Source organism: Nerophis lumbriciformis, linkage group LG11 (assembly GCF_033978685.3).
Source record: "Nerophis lumbriciformis linkage group LG11, RoL_Nlum_v2.1, whole genome shotgun sequence".
Lineage (NCBI taxonomy): Eukaryota > Metazoa > Chordata > Actinopteri > Syngnathiformes > Syngnathidae > Nerophis > Nerophis lumbriciformis.
The window spans coordinates 37909335-37924468 of NC_084558.2; the positions used below are offsets into that span (position 1 = coordinate 37909335).

The following is a 15134-nucleotide window of genomic DNA, read 5'->3' on the forward strand; positions in this document are numbered from 1 at the left end:
GAGTCCATGTACGCAGGAACAAGGACCAGGGTGGTGACCCCAAATGGCAACAGCGAGGAGTTTGACATCCTGGCTGGAGTTATACAAGGGGATACACTAGCCCCCTTCCTCTTCATCATAGTCCTTGATCATGCGCTCAGGAAGGCAATAAATGGGCGAGAGCAGGAACTTGGCTTCACGCTGACACCAAAGAAGTCGAGTCGACAATCGGCAGTGGTCCTGACAGACCATGACTATGCGGATGACATCAGTCTGCTCTCCAACAACGTGGAACAAGCACAAGAACTACTACACCGGGTAGAGCTAGAGTGCGCCAAGGTTGGCCTTAGGCTAAATGCCAAGAAAACTGAGGTCATGACCTACAACGTTCCACCAGAACATCAACCTCTGATAACAGCAGGAGGCACTGTGCTGAAAGAAGTTGAAGACTTCAATGACCTGGGCGCATGGGTCAACTCAACTGAGCAAGATCTAAAAGTGCGGAAGGCACTTGCATGGAGGGCCCTGAACGGCATGACCAGTGTATGGAACTCCAACCTCCCCCGCCAAATCAAACTCAGCTTCTTCTATGCGACAGTTGAGTCTGTTCTCGTCTGGCAGCGAATGCTGGACCCTGAAGCTAATCCTGGAGAAGTCTCTGGATGTATGCTACACCAGGATGCTGCGTGCAATGCTTAACATCAACAAGAGTGCGCACGTAACCAACAGAATCCTCTACAAGGGAATACCAAGGGTGAGCGAGAAGATTGCTGTAAGGATAATGAGACTAGCAGGACACTGCCAAAGGCATCAGGAGCTGCCAGTCAGCAAATTGGTGCTGTGGGAACCAACACATGGGCATCGGTCAAGAGGACGTCCCACACTAACATACGTGCAGTGTTGGGTTAGTTACTGAAAAGCAGTAACTAGTTACAGTTACTAGTTACTTCATTTCAAAAGTAACTCAGTTACTAACTCAGTTACTTACACCAAAAAGTAATGCGTTACTGTGAAAAGTAACTATTTAGTTACTTATTTTTTTCATATGCCAATTAGCCAGTGATGCGTTTACAGCCACACAAAAAGTCGGACAACTCCAACACCACACATAAATTGTAATTCCAGGTCGTTACGCTATGATTTACCAATCAAATGTGTGCTTATTCTAGTGTCATTTATTAGGAATCTTAATTTAAATATTAATCATTAAATGCTGTTGGTATATTAAATAAATACTAATAAAAATATATTTTTTACAAACAGGAAGTTGCAGGAATGTATACATGATCCCCTGCTTACATCTCATTGTGCAACATGTGAATGTTTTAATGGGAACTAAATGCAATGTCTGAAAGGGGTACAAATTATTTCCAAAGCAGGACCTCCACCCAGACAAACAATACAAGTACACAATTCATGAAAAACAATATTTTTTGTTATTGTCATTGTAAGTGGGCCTAAACACTTATATTAGAAAATAACCTCATGGAAATGACTGCTGTCATTTGATTATAATAATAAGAGAATGTTGTCTGTCTATCTGTGTTGGCCCTGCGATGAGGTGGGGACTTGTCCAGGGTGTACACAGCCTTCCGCCCGATTGTAGCTGAGATAGTCTCCAGCACCCCCCGCGACCCCGAAAGGGACAAGCGGTAGAAAACGCCCCCCCCCCCCCCCTCCCCTGGCCACTAGAACCTCCTCGGTTTTCAGGTCAATGCTGTAGTGTTTTGCAAGTTCATTCAAGTGTGATTCACTCAAGAAGTTCTCACATTTAGGACTGCATGCCTGGATGCCTTTTAGTAGCCCTGCATCTACACTGCAAAATCTTTGCTCAAGCTCGTCAACCATCCTATCCCCACAAGGGAAAAGTAACTCTTGTCAATGCGTTTGATTTGTTCAATTCAGTGTGTGAACCTGCAGTTGCCTCCAGCACAAAATCCTCAATTTTCTTCTGTTTATGCCTTGTCTTGGCACCTGGTTCTGGGATACTGTGGGTGTGGCACAGGGCTTTGATTCTATCATACAGCTCTGTGGCAAATGCATATGTGTGTCACACACTGCTTGTTTGCAGATAAAAGCTTCTGCCAGGTCTAAAGTCTCTTTCTGAAGGAGCTTGTGGAGTCCTTCAGTTATTGACAGAAGTGACGGAAACATCAGTAGTGTGTAGACTGCTGAGAACTTATAGAGCTTTGTTCTGAGATCAACAGCTATGGGGGATTATCAACACTAAAATGGCCCTAGTGTGTGAATGTGAGTGTGAATGTTGTCTGTCTATCTGTGTTGGCCGTGCGATGAGGTGGCGACTTGTCCAGGGTGTACCCCGCCTACTGTCCGAATGCAGCTGAGATAGGCTCCAGCGACCCCCCCGCGACCCCAAAAGGGACAAGCGATAGAAAATGGATGGATGTTCTGTCTTGTCCGGTGTCATTGCATTACTCATGGGGAGGTTAAACATCCCTCCCTCCATAGGGCTCATAGGTTCTGGAGCTGATGTTTGGGCTGCAACATCAGCTACATCTCTTTTCCCGACTGGTTTGTTGCGTCTTCCCTCCTCGGGGAGAGAAAATGCACACCTCGCCGTCTCTGTGTTTCCTCATTAGAGGGGTTCCTAGCAGGTCTTGGACCCCGCCAACTTGGGGGGTTGGCTTGGTTGTTGTAGGGGCCCCAATAGTCCTGTTTCTCCCTGGGCACCTCCTTCTGTGCGCCGCTCGCGCCAGCCACAGTCAGGTGAACGCCCTCTCGGTTCATAGCCACCTTCATAACAATATGTAATATGTACAGTTCATAGCCACGGTGAGGTGAACGCCCTCTCTGTTGACCCCATGGGCGAGACAGACAGCCTTGCTCCCAACAAATACACTGACACTGACTTCCACGTACTGGATGAGGTGCTCGCCGTTCATTTTTCCAGTGGCTGGATCGCAGTCGGGTGTTTTCCTCTGTCATTCGTTTCATTTCCATCCTCATTTCCCTCATATCTGCAGTAAGTCTGTCCATAGTCCTATACAAACCACCGCCATCATCAGATTAGGAGTGCACCATGCCCGCTGTACCGCTTTCAGTGGGAGGCTGGCGTACCTGTGTGCTGACATAGTCCATCCTTAGGGCCTCTCTGACCATCTCACACCGGCCAGCGATGGTCAGGGCCTCCTCCAAATCAGTCGCTCCCTGCTCATGACATTTAGCTCTCAGAGCCGGGTCGAGTCCGGACAGAAATCTGCGAAATTTCTCCTCTTTCTGAGCTATATCACCGTAACCTGGGAATGCCTCTTGAACTAGCTTGCTTATGCCTGCTGCATATACTTCCAGACTCTCTCCGGGAGCACGGAGGCGGGCAGAGATGTTTGCTCTGAAACGGTCTAGAAAACTTTTTTGTCCGAAAGCCTCCTGCAATTTCTCTTTTACCTGATCGTAGTCCGCCTGAACGGCAGCTGGCAAGCTATCCCATAGAAGAAAAGCAGCCTTTGTCAGCCACGTGGGTAAAATCCTCACCAGTTCATAGTCAAAGCTACTGCTTGTGCCTCCAACCAGCGCCTTCACTGCTACGTCGTATTGTCTGGCCCAGCAGGGGAAACTTTGTTTTTCCTCACCGGAAAATGGCTGCGGGAGTTCAATCTTTACATTGCTGGCGAACGTCCTTTCTCCACGTTGCTCTCTGTAGCTATAGTCCAGCGGGTCCTCGCCTTTATTCCACATAAATCAGAAGACAGCAGCAAGATGAAAGGAGTTTTCGTGCTTTCTGACAAGACGAAGCTCCGCCGTTGCTAGCTGAGATGAAGCTAGCTGACTCTCCGAACTTTACGGTAATCCGATGTCTTTCTTTTGCGAGACCTAAATCCCACCGCTGCCACCAATGTAACCGAGGGTTTATATATGTCGCCTATACTGTATAAAAACTACAAAATAACAAACACGGAGGCTCCAGTTTAACCATAGTTGCCAACCCTCCCGAATTTTCCGGGAGACTCCCGAATTTCAGTGCCTCTCCCGAAAATCTCCCGGGACAACCATTCTCCCGAATTTCTCCCGATTTCCAGCCGGACTTAAGGCACACCCCCTCCAGGTCCGTGAGGACCTGAGTGAGGACAGCCTGTCGTCACGTCCGCTCTTTACGTCATACTTCAGAACCGACTCCCACACTTGCCGTCAGGGTGCGCAATACAACGTAAACCGTTGGCCAACCAAAAAGTAATTTTTTGGTAGAGGAGTGTTATGTGTGTATATGTGTAAATAATTGAACACTGAAATTCAACTATTTATTTTATTTATATGTATATATGTATAATAAAATACACATTTATATATAGCTAGAATTCACTGAAAGTCAAGTATCTATTTTATTTGAATTTAAGTGAATTCTAGCTATAAATATCCCCCCCCCCCAATCTCCCGAATTTGGAGGTCTCAAGGTTGGCAAGTATGAGTTTAACACAAGGACCACTTTATTTATTTTCTTTCAAAATCTCTGCTCCACTATAACGTGTCACCACTTCCGCTCTTTGCGCCTTCAATATAAGAGCTCAAGGCATATACTGTATAACAGCTTATTTCAGGAACTTAACATCACAAAGAGGCAAGCCCATAAAATAGGTTACACTAATGTGCATATTTAGACCAGACAGTTGCCTACAGCCACAGCTGGCAATGTCCTTGTTTTTGACAGAGCACTAATTACACCACTGTGGTTAATTGCGTTTGTAGACCACACACACTTGGGCGACTGCGTGATCTTTTTCTGTTAATTAAATAGAGGCGTTAATTGGTCCATTTGCAACAGACACATAAAGTGCATACAAAACGTATTACATCTGCTTTAATGAAGTATTTTAAAAAATAAAGAGAAACGTGCTTTATATTACCATAAGTAATAATACCATAGGTAATAATAATACAAAAAAAGACAGGAGGTTGCCTACAGCCACATGTTAATACTAATGTTTTTTGAGCCAGCAGCACTAATTTAAGCTTTTTTTTGTATCCCACACACTCAGCGGTTAATTTAATTATATAAAGGTGCTAATTACAGCAGTTTTTAAAATGGTATATTAATTGTAATGGTTAATTATAATAAATATGACAGCATTCACTGTCAAAATTAAAAACTAAAACCCAAGTTTGCGTAAAAACAGTATCTTGTCAGCCCTAACGATACCACAAGATGGAGCCACATACTCCAAATTGTTCCTTTATCAGTAGCTTTGCTTTTGGTTGACTCCTGTAGTGGGTGTAGAAAACACAACATCAGCTTTGCTTCATCCTAATACTTTTCAGCGATGTGCAAATGTCCATCCATCCATTTTCTACCGCTTGTTGCGGGGGGTGCTGGAGCCTATCTCAGCTGCATTCGGGCGGTAGGTGGGGTACACCCTGGACAAGTCGCCACCTCATCGCAATCCCAATCCCACCCACAATCACATTTAATGTTCATTAATGAAAATTGTTAAACATATGTGAAAGTTAAAAAAAGTTAAAGTACCAATGATTGTCACACACACACTAGGTGTGGCGAAATTATTCTCTGCATTTGACCCATCACCCTTGATCACCCCCTGGGAGGTGAGGGGAGCAGTGGGCAGCAGCGGTGGCTGCGCCCGGGAATCATTTTGGTGATTTAACCCCCAATTCCAACCCTTGATGCTGAGTGCCAAGCAGGGAGGTAATGGGTCCCATTTTTATAGTCTTTGGTATGACTCGGCCGGGATTTGAACTCCCAACCTACCGATCTCAGGACGGACACTCTAACCACTAGGCCACTGAGTAACAAACCTTAACCTATTGTAAACATCCATCTATTTATTGATGTGTAGATGTCAGGTGTCAATTGGTCAGTTGCACAGGTCAGAGGTGCAACAGGTAACGGCGACGCCAGGTCGATTCATTCTCCGGCACTCGGCCATTGTCATGCAGCCCTTAGAGTGGATGGAAGCTGTGAAAGATAGCAAATGATATGAAAGACGTAGCATGGTCACTGGAGAAGATGACTCCGATAGAAAGTACTTACAGGAACCATGAAAATGAACAATAACACGTGTCAGCTGGGACGAAGCAGGTCTCCACGTTTCCTTGGGAACAATAACGCTGACCTCCAGTTACACCTCAGGGCTTCACCTAGACAAAGTGTCATCAATACACACTTTTTACCCTCAGCTCCAAAAATGACCACATTAATAAACCTCTATTAAGAATGTCAAGTATAATTTTTCAAACCTTAATCTTTTTTTAAAAAAAATTACGTTTGTTATGTCCTTTTTGTCATGTGAGGACTCAAAAATAAGGTGTTGAATGTTTGTGACCAGGTTACTACAGCCTTGATTAGGTCACACATTTAATCATAAATTTCAACTTGATTATTTAGAAAAATGCAACTTTATACCGCTAAAGTATGACTTTATTCGAGTAAATTTATTGAAAAAAAAATTCATATATTACAGCTTTTTCTTGATTAATGTTAATATTACAACTTTATTTTCGTAAAATTATCACATTTGACTGTACAATCAAGATTTTATTCTGCAATTATTTTCTAAATGTATATTAATTCACGGTGGCAGAGGGGTTAGTGCATCTGCCTCACAATACAAGGGTCCTGAGTAGTCTTGGGTTCAATCCCGGGCTCGGGATCTTTCTGTGTGGAGTTTGCATGTTCTCCCCGTGACTGCGTGGGTTCCCTCCGGGTACTCCGGCTTCCTCCCACCTCCAAAGACATGCACCTGGGGATAAGTTGATTGGCAACACTAAATTGGCCCTAGTGTGTGGATGTGAGTGTGAATGTTGTCTGTCTATCTGTGTTGGCCCTGCGATGAGGTGGCGACTTGTCCAGGGTGTACCCCGCCTTCCGCCCGATTGTAGCTGAGATAGGCTCCAGCGCCCCCCGCGACCCCAAAAGGGAATAAGCGGTAGAAAATGGATGGATGGAAAATGGATATTAATTGCATATTACGTATGTTTGAATGACAATTTGTATGCCCTTTTTAATCACAAGAACCCCTAATTACAAGGGTAAAAACAAAAAGGTTTTTTTCTAAAAAAATGCTTATTTTAGGTATGACTAGTTCAAACATTTTGTTTAATGTATTGTGAAGTTTGAAGCAAGTGGCAATTTATATGTTATTTTAAAAATGAAACGTTTTACTTTGAGGTCCTAAAACTGTTCCTCTTGTGAAACTGTAATAAAAATGTACTACAGTATATATTTATTTGATATATATATATATTTGAAATGTATAGTTATTTAAATGGTAGACCTAACCAAAGGCGTAATTTTTAAATGTTTTTTTTAATTTTGTCATAAGAACATGTAATTTACCGGTAAATAAAACAAATTATGCATTATTTTCTACAAAACAAACAAAAAAAGAGGGCATTAAGTAAAACAGTTGGGATGAGGTTATTATTATAATTGATAACAACATTTACTTGTCTATATGATTACTTCCGGAGCAAGTCAGAATTTACATTAAAGAAAAACACCCTTTTTATACTTAGATCCCCAAAAAAGTTTAAAAAATTGAATTTTTATTTTTATTTTAACCACATCTAATTTTTTTTTTACCAATAATGTAGGGAACCATTTTTTTTTCATGCCATTTTAGTCAACCAAACCTCTGATTTGAAATAAAACACAAAATATATAATATTTTTCAAAAAGGATGTGCAAAGCGGAATATGTAAAATGACATAATAAAGTAAAGTGCCAATGATTGTCACACACACACTAGGTGTGGCGAAATTATTCTCTGCAATTGACCCAACACCCTTGATCACCCCCTGGGAGGTGAGGGGAGCAGTGAGCAGCAGCGGTGGCCGTGCCCGGGAATCATTTTTGGTAATGACATGGCCTTAACTAGGACCAGTATTATTTTTAGGGCGAATGGGGATGTCAAAATAAACAAACCAAAAATAAATCCAAAATGGTACCTCTCTGGTTGATTTAACCGGGGGGTCAGCAACCTGCGGCTCTAGAGCTGCATACGGCTCTTTAGCTCCATCTTAGTGGCTCCCTGGAGCTTTTTCAAACTGTATGAAAATGGAAAAAGATGGGGGGAAAATATTTTTTTGTTTTAATATGGTTTCTGTAGGAGGAAAAACATGACACAAACCTCCCTAATTGTTAGAAATCCCACTGTTTACATTAAACCCGCTTCACTGATGAGAGCATTTGGCGAGCGCCGCTTTGTCCTACTAATTTCGGCGGTCCTTGAACTCACTGTAGTTTGTTTACATGTATAACTTTCTCCGACGCTAATACTCCTTCTTTGCCTCATTTTGTCCACCAAACTTTTTATGTGGTGCGTTAATGCACTAAAGTGAGCTTTGTTGATGTTATTGAATTGTGTGGAGTGCTAATCAGGATGCTAACATGCTATTTAGGCTAGGAGTATGTGAAGTGTGAAGTGAAGTGATTTATATTTATATAGCGCTTTTTCTCTAGTGACTCAAAGCGCTTTACATAGTGAAACCCAATATCTAACTTACAGTTAAACCAGTGTGGGTGGCACTGGGAGCAGGTGGGTAAAGTGTCTTGCCCAAGAACACAACGGCAGTGACCAGGATGGCGGAAACGGGGATCGAACCTGCAACCCTCAAGTTGCTGACACGGCCACTCTACCAACCGAGCTGTACCGCCCCAATAATGTGCATATTGCATCATTATGCCTCGTTTGTAGGTATATTTAAGCTCATTTAACTTACTTGACTTATGTCCTCTGTGTATTACATTTATATTTGCATGTCTCATGACATTTTATATGTATGTAACATTGGCTGCATTTCTCATAGTTGTTTGTGTGCCATGCTGTTCCAGACCACAGCAAAAGTTACCCAGCTTGCAAAGACTGTTATAAATCCATGAGAAGAAGACAGCCTGCCATTTTCTTTAACGTGGACACACACATTTATACCTTTGGCCATTCTGAGCCAGTAATTTCCAGGAGTTATTTCACCCTCTGTTTTAATGCTTTTCAATACTGTAAAAATGTGTAGAATAAATATTACAAATATTTCTGTCAACAAAGATTTGCATCAGCCTGCATCACAGTCATTTTGATAGTAGGCTAATATAGCTAATATAGACACTTACATCATGTGTTGCCTTCATTATAACACTTATATAAGGCTTTTAATTTGTGCGGCTCCAAACAGATTTGTTTTGTATTTTTGGCCCAATATGGCTCTTTTAATATTTTGTGTTGCGGACCCCTGATTTAACCAATGCAACTAGCAAAATCTGACATATTAAACTCACCCTGACTGAAAACCAAAACGACCAGTAGAGCAAGTACGACAGTCTTCATGTTGCTTGATGACACGAGTCTGCAGGAATAAAAGCAGGAAAGGATAAGAAAGCATGAATATTTTGTACATGAATGTGCAAAAAAGAGACGACCATACTGTACCTTAAAGATGTTGTTGGTCTGAAAGTGTATTCTGGATGTGAAGCTCCTAGCTGGCTCTTCTTTATATCAATCAATAAGTTAATATTACTGGATAAAATCAAGTTTATCATTAACTTGGTGAGTGAGGAAAGGTCACATTATTACACAATAAATGCAAGCAAAAAATCACAGTGTGGTCCACACTGTGTAAACAAACAATTCTCAAGCTTCCTGAACTGTAGAACTTTAAAAATAATGTAATATAGTGTGTGACGCTGCTTCAATAAATCAAAACAACTTGGATTTAGGCAACAAATAGATGAAATGTTGGCTTATATAATCAGCTTGAGTCAGTCATGACACTTTTGCTCTTTAAAAGGGATAACTCAAAGATTTAGCATTTTTGAGCTTTTTCCACGAAAGCACACAACATGTGGCACTTTCTTTTTTTGCTGCACAAAAAGAGGCATTGAGAGTTTTGGAAATGAAAGTGATCTAATTTGCCTTGGTTGGGTTTTATTGAATTCATGATTCAGTCACTTTACGAATCCGATAAACATGTACGCTGTGTTGCATGAACACACAATCATCTGAGCTTGTCGTCTAGAATGCTTACACATTGATTTTTGCAAACCTTTTCCTTAGGAAAAAGAATATTTTACCATGCAAGGAGGTAACACGCTAAATATGCTAAAGTTTAGACACGAGTCGGTAAAAGTTGAGATAATGCACAAAAAACAACATGCCTTTTGCATAGAAATGCTCAAAACTACACAGGAGGAGTATTAGGGTCACACACATATCTAATATGAAAAACATCATGTTATGTTTTTAAAGGGAAAATGTTTTGTGTTCTTATAATATTCTAACTTTATGGGTGAAAAATAATTACTTTTTTTTCTCTAAATATTCCCAAGTTTTCCTCATGTAACTAAAACTTTATTAATGTAATAAAATAACCTTTTTTCCTCATACTATTCGGACTTATTTATCATAAAATTATGTAACTTTGTCAACAAGTTTATATTTGTAAAAAATCACCAACATTTTCTAATATTACCTCAAAGTTATTTTTATTGTTTTTGTATCAATTTTTTTCTCAAAATATTCTGACTTTATTTGTGTAAAAAATTACTACTTTTTTCCTGTTTCCTGTTAACAGTTTTACTCAACTTTATTCCTGTAAAATTGTGACCTTCATCTTGTTACCATTTTATTCTCCGTAAATTATGAGATTTTTCATAATACTACAACATTAAGATGATGATTTTATTCTTGTAGAATTATCAGGTTGTTTTTTTTGACATAATATTCAGACATTTTTCTTGTAAAAATACACCTTTTTTGGTCTTAATATTACGACTTTATTCTCGGAAAATTATGAATCTTTCTAATAGTACTACAAGATTATTCTTGTAAAATTATGACTTTATTCTTGTAAAATTATTAGTTTTTGTCATATAATATTCTGACATTTTTGTTGTAAAAATACTCCTTTTTTGTCTTAATATTACCACTTTATTCTCGGAAAATTATGAATCTTTCTAATAGTACTACAAGATTATTCTTTTAATATTATGACTTTAGTCTTGTAAAATTATTAGTTTTTTGTCATATAATATTATGACATTTTTCTTGTAAAATTACTCCTTTTTTGTCTTAATATTACCACTTTAATCTCGGAAAATTATGAATCTTTCTAATAGTACTACAAGATTATTCTTTTAAAATTATGACTTTAGTCTTGCCAAATTATTAGTTTTTGGTCATATAATATTCTGACATTTTTCTTGTAAAATGACACCTTTTTTTCCTCTTAATATTACCACATTATTCTCGGAAAATTATGAATCTTTATAATAGTAAATAGTACAAGATTATTCTTGTCAAATTATGACATTATTCTTGTAAAATTCTTAGTTTTTGTCATATAATATTCTCACATTTTTCTTGTAAAATTACAAATTTTTTTGTTGTGATATTACCACTTTATTCTCGAAAAATTATGATTTTTTCTAATAGTACTACAAGATTATTCTTGTAAAATTAGGACTTTATTCTTGTAAAATTATTAGTTTTTGTCATATAATATTCTGACATTTTTCTTGTAAAATGACACATTTTTTTGTCTTAATATTACCACTTTATTCTCGGAAAATTATGAATCTTTCTAATAGTACTACAAGATTATTCTTGTAAAATTATGACTTTAGTCTTGTAAAATTCTTAGTTTTTGATCATATCATATTCTGACATTTTCCTTGTAAAATGACACCTTTTTTCTCTTAATATTACCACATTATTCTCGGAAAATTATGAATCTTTATAATAGTAAATAGTACAAGATTATTCTTGTCAAATTATGACATTATTCTTGTAAAATTCTTAGTTTTTGTCATATAATATTCTCACATTTTTCTTGTAAAATGACACCTTTTTTGTCGTGATATTACTACTTTATTCTCGGAAAATTATGAATCTTTATAATAGTACTACAAGATTATTTTTGTAAAATTATGACTTTATCCTTGTAATATTATTAGTTTTTGTCATATAATATTCTGACATTTTTCTTGTAAAATGACACCTTTTTTTGTCGTGATATTACCACTTTATTCTCAGAAACTGAGTTTTTCTCTTAATGCTACAACATTATTCTTGTAAAATTCTGACTTTAGTCTTGTAACATTACAAACGTTTTTTCTAATACTACTTTATTGTCCAAAATAATGACATTCTTGCAAAAGTACTTTTTTCCACATACTATAAAAACGTTACTCTTGTTAAATCAAACTTTTTATATTATTGCAACTATTTTAAAATTTAAACCAGTTTTCTTACTTTACAATTTTAGTTTTTTTCCCCTTAATATATGAACTTTCTTTTAAATTACCATTTTTTTCTTGCGATATTATGTCTTTACTCATTTAACTCTCATAATATAACTACTTTACTGTCAGCAATGTAAATATTTATGTGGTAATAATGTCATTGTTCTCCTAGAAGTAGCCTTTTTAGGTGTGTGTGTGTGTGTGTCCCTAATACTGCATGAAGTTGGACAAACATGAGATCCTGGGGGACTTACTGTATCGTAAGTGGGCTTCAGGGGGTCTGCAAGCTTATTCCCAAACACTGTTAGAAGCTGTATGAACTGATGTGTATGATGTGAGGTCCAGGCATCAGGAGTGATCCGTGCTCGGCGTCTGGACACTGATGCCGGGCCTTGGCGACGTCCCAACGTCCCTGCCAGTCCCCAGTAGGCACTCCAGACTGGCGTGTTCCACGAAGGGGGTGGAATCCGGGAGTAAAGGGAGATGCGAGACTTCCGCTCGCGTGTCCTCGTGTGGGGTTTGGCCTGGACTGGGACGGGAATGCGTGTGCAGGTTGAGAAGAGGGTAAGAAGAAGTGGCGGATGGAGCGAGGAGGTTGTCTGTGGATGAGTTCGTACGAAAACAAAAACGTTCGTCGCCGTCGGCGGGGGGCTGCAGGCACAAAGTGGGCTGGGACTGACTGATGGTGGTCGGGCTCGCACTGAGAGGTCTGCCCAGGGGGTCTGCATGTCCGGAGTTAGGTACAAGGCTTGGGCTGTCACCTGGGAAACCTCCTCTGGTGCTAAGAAGGGAGGGGCCGGTCCAAGGGGGCGTGGTCAAGCTGGAGCTGTGATGCTGGGCTAACCCTGGATGAGGCTTGGAGGCGTGGTGGCCCCAGTGGGCACAGGGGGGCACACTTGGTAGGCTGTGAGAGTCGTGGCTGCCCGCGTTGAAGGAGGGCGCCCTGGGCACCATCTGATGGATAAGAGGGTAGGAGTACTGATGTGTGGAGGACATGTGGGCTTGGAGGAGATGCATCATGTGCTGCAGGACCTGGGTGAGCTCCGATACTTCCTGGTTTAACGTGCCCACCTGCAGAGGCAAGTGACAAATGAAGCAGTCCTCCGAGCAGATGCGGCTTCAAACCCGCAGGGACGGCGCTAACTGACACAAATAGGTGAAGAAGTAGACAAAGGAGTGTCGGGAATGACGCAGGGAGGAAGGTGGCGCATTGTTCAGGTCGTCATCGTATAATTTTGCTTTGTTACAATGTTGAGTCAGCTCTCTGGGCTCCACATTGCACACCGATGATGAATTATGGCGGCCTACTGCAGGAAGCTACAGTACTTACTGTGAGACCACCTGGTGCTGATTGCATCTTATTTTCATTCATCATCTCGACTACACAGAACATGGAGGAACATCACCTGTGTTCAGGCGAGGAGGTTTTTCACATAATTATATTCAGATTTTATTGTTGACAACTTTTACTCCTAATAATATTTCCTCCCCATAATACAACTTTAAATTTCTGACTTAATTCTTGTAAATATATTCGATTTTTCCTCTCGGAAAATGATCATATATATTTTTTTATATTTTCACTTTATCCTACAAAATTATGACGGTTTTCCTCATAATACTCTAACTTATAGATTTTTCCTATCATATTATTTAGGTTTTATTGTTTTAAAATAACTTTTTTTCCCTACATAATAACAATTTACGCTAAGAAAACTAAGTCGTTTTTTTCCCATTATGCAACTTTAAAATTCTGATTTGATTCTTGTAAATGTATTAGATTTTTTTTGTCTTGAAAAATATATTTTTTCAATGTTAAAATAAAAATGTAGTTTTCTTCCTTATAATATTACAACAATTTATTTGTTCTTTCATAATATTCAGATTTTATTGTTGAAAAATCACAACTTTTTTCGCTCAATAAAATGTTTCTAATCCATAATACAACTTTAAAATTCTAACTGAATCAGATGTTTTTCCACTTAACATTACTTCATCTTAAAAAAAAAAAAAAAAAAGTTTTTTCTCATGATGCTTCAACTTATTATTTTTGTCTCATAATATTAAGATTTTATTGTTGCAAAATGAAAACTTTTTTCTCTTAATAGAATTTACTGTCCCCATGATACAACTTTAAAATTCAGAATTATTCTTAAACAGGATTTTTTGCTTTTGGAAAATGAAAATGTTTTTCTATCAATATATTTACTTAATCGGCAAAAAACCTTTCCTTATAATACCATAACTTTATTCTTATAAAATTAATAATTTCTCTCACTTAATTGCTCCCCTTTTAAGAGAAGTTTCAGCTTCGAAGTTGCAGATTTTCATGATGTCCTGAAGGTAAAATACCCATCCTCATTTGACATCACACCACCTGTGAGCCAAACTAGATAATTATATTCCCAAGTTTTCCTCATGAAACTAAAACTTTATTAATGTAACAAAATAACTTTTTTCCCCTCATACTATTTGGACTTAATTATCATAAAATTATATAACTTTGTAAAAAAAAATCACCAATTACCTCAGTTATTTTATTGTGTTTGTATCAATTTTTTTCTCAAAATATTTTGACTTTATTTGTGTAAAATGACTACTTTTTTCCTGTTAACATTTATTATTTATTTTTGGAAATTACAAGGTTTTTCTCCACTTCATTCCTGTAAAATTGTGACCTTCATCTTGTTACCATTTTATTCTCCGTAAATTATGAGATTTTTCATAATACTACAACATTAAGATTATGATTTTATTCTTGTAGAATTATCAGGTTTTTTTAAACATAATATTCTGACATTTTTCTTGTAAAAATACACCTTTTTTTGTCTTAATATTAGGACTTTATTCTCGGAAAATTATGAACCTTTCTAATAGTACTACAAGATTATTCTTGTAAAATTATGACTTTATTCTTGTAAAATTATTAATTTTTGTCATATAATATTCT

The 15134-nt window shown here is 38.4% G+C and overlaps 1 protein-coding gene across 1 annotated transcript in view; it reads right to left on the bottom strand.

Moving 5' to 3' along the window:
- Nucleotides 1–5754: 5754 nt before the first annotated feature.
- kcnh4b (potassium voltage-gated channel, subfamily H (eag-related), member 4b) overlaps nt 5755–15134 on the bottom strand; it is a 92211-nt gene continuing 82831 nt past the window's right edge. Inside the window, exons 18-22 of the mRNA XM_061966662.2 lie at nt 9375–13255; nt 9224–9291; nt 7897–7995; nt 5981–6087; nt 5755–5905 (exon numbers count right to left, since the gene is read on the bottom strand). Of these exons, the coding sequence (XP_061822646.1) occupies nt 12533–13255 (723 nt within the window). The 3' untranslated portion in view covers nt 5755–5905; nt 5981–6087; nt 7897–7995; nt 9224–9291; nt 9375–12532. The remainder of the gene's footprint in view (nt 5906–5980; nt 6088–7896; nt 7996–9223; nt 9292–9374; nt 13256–15134) is intronic.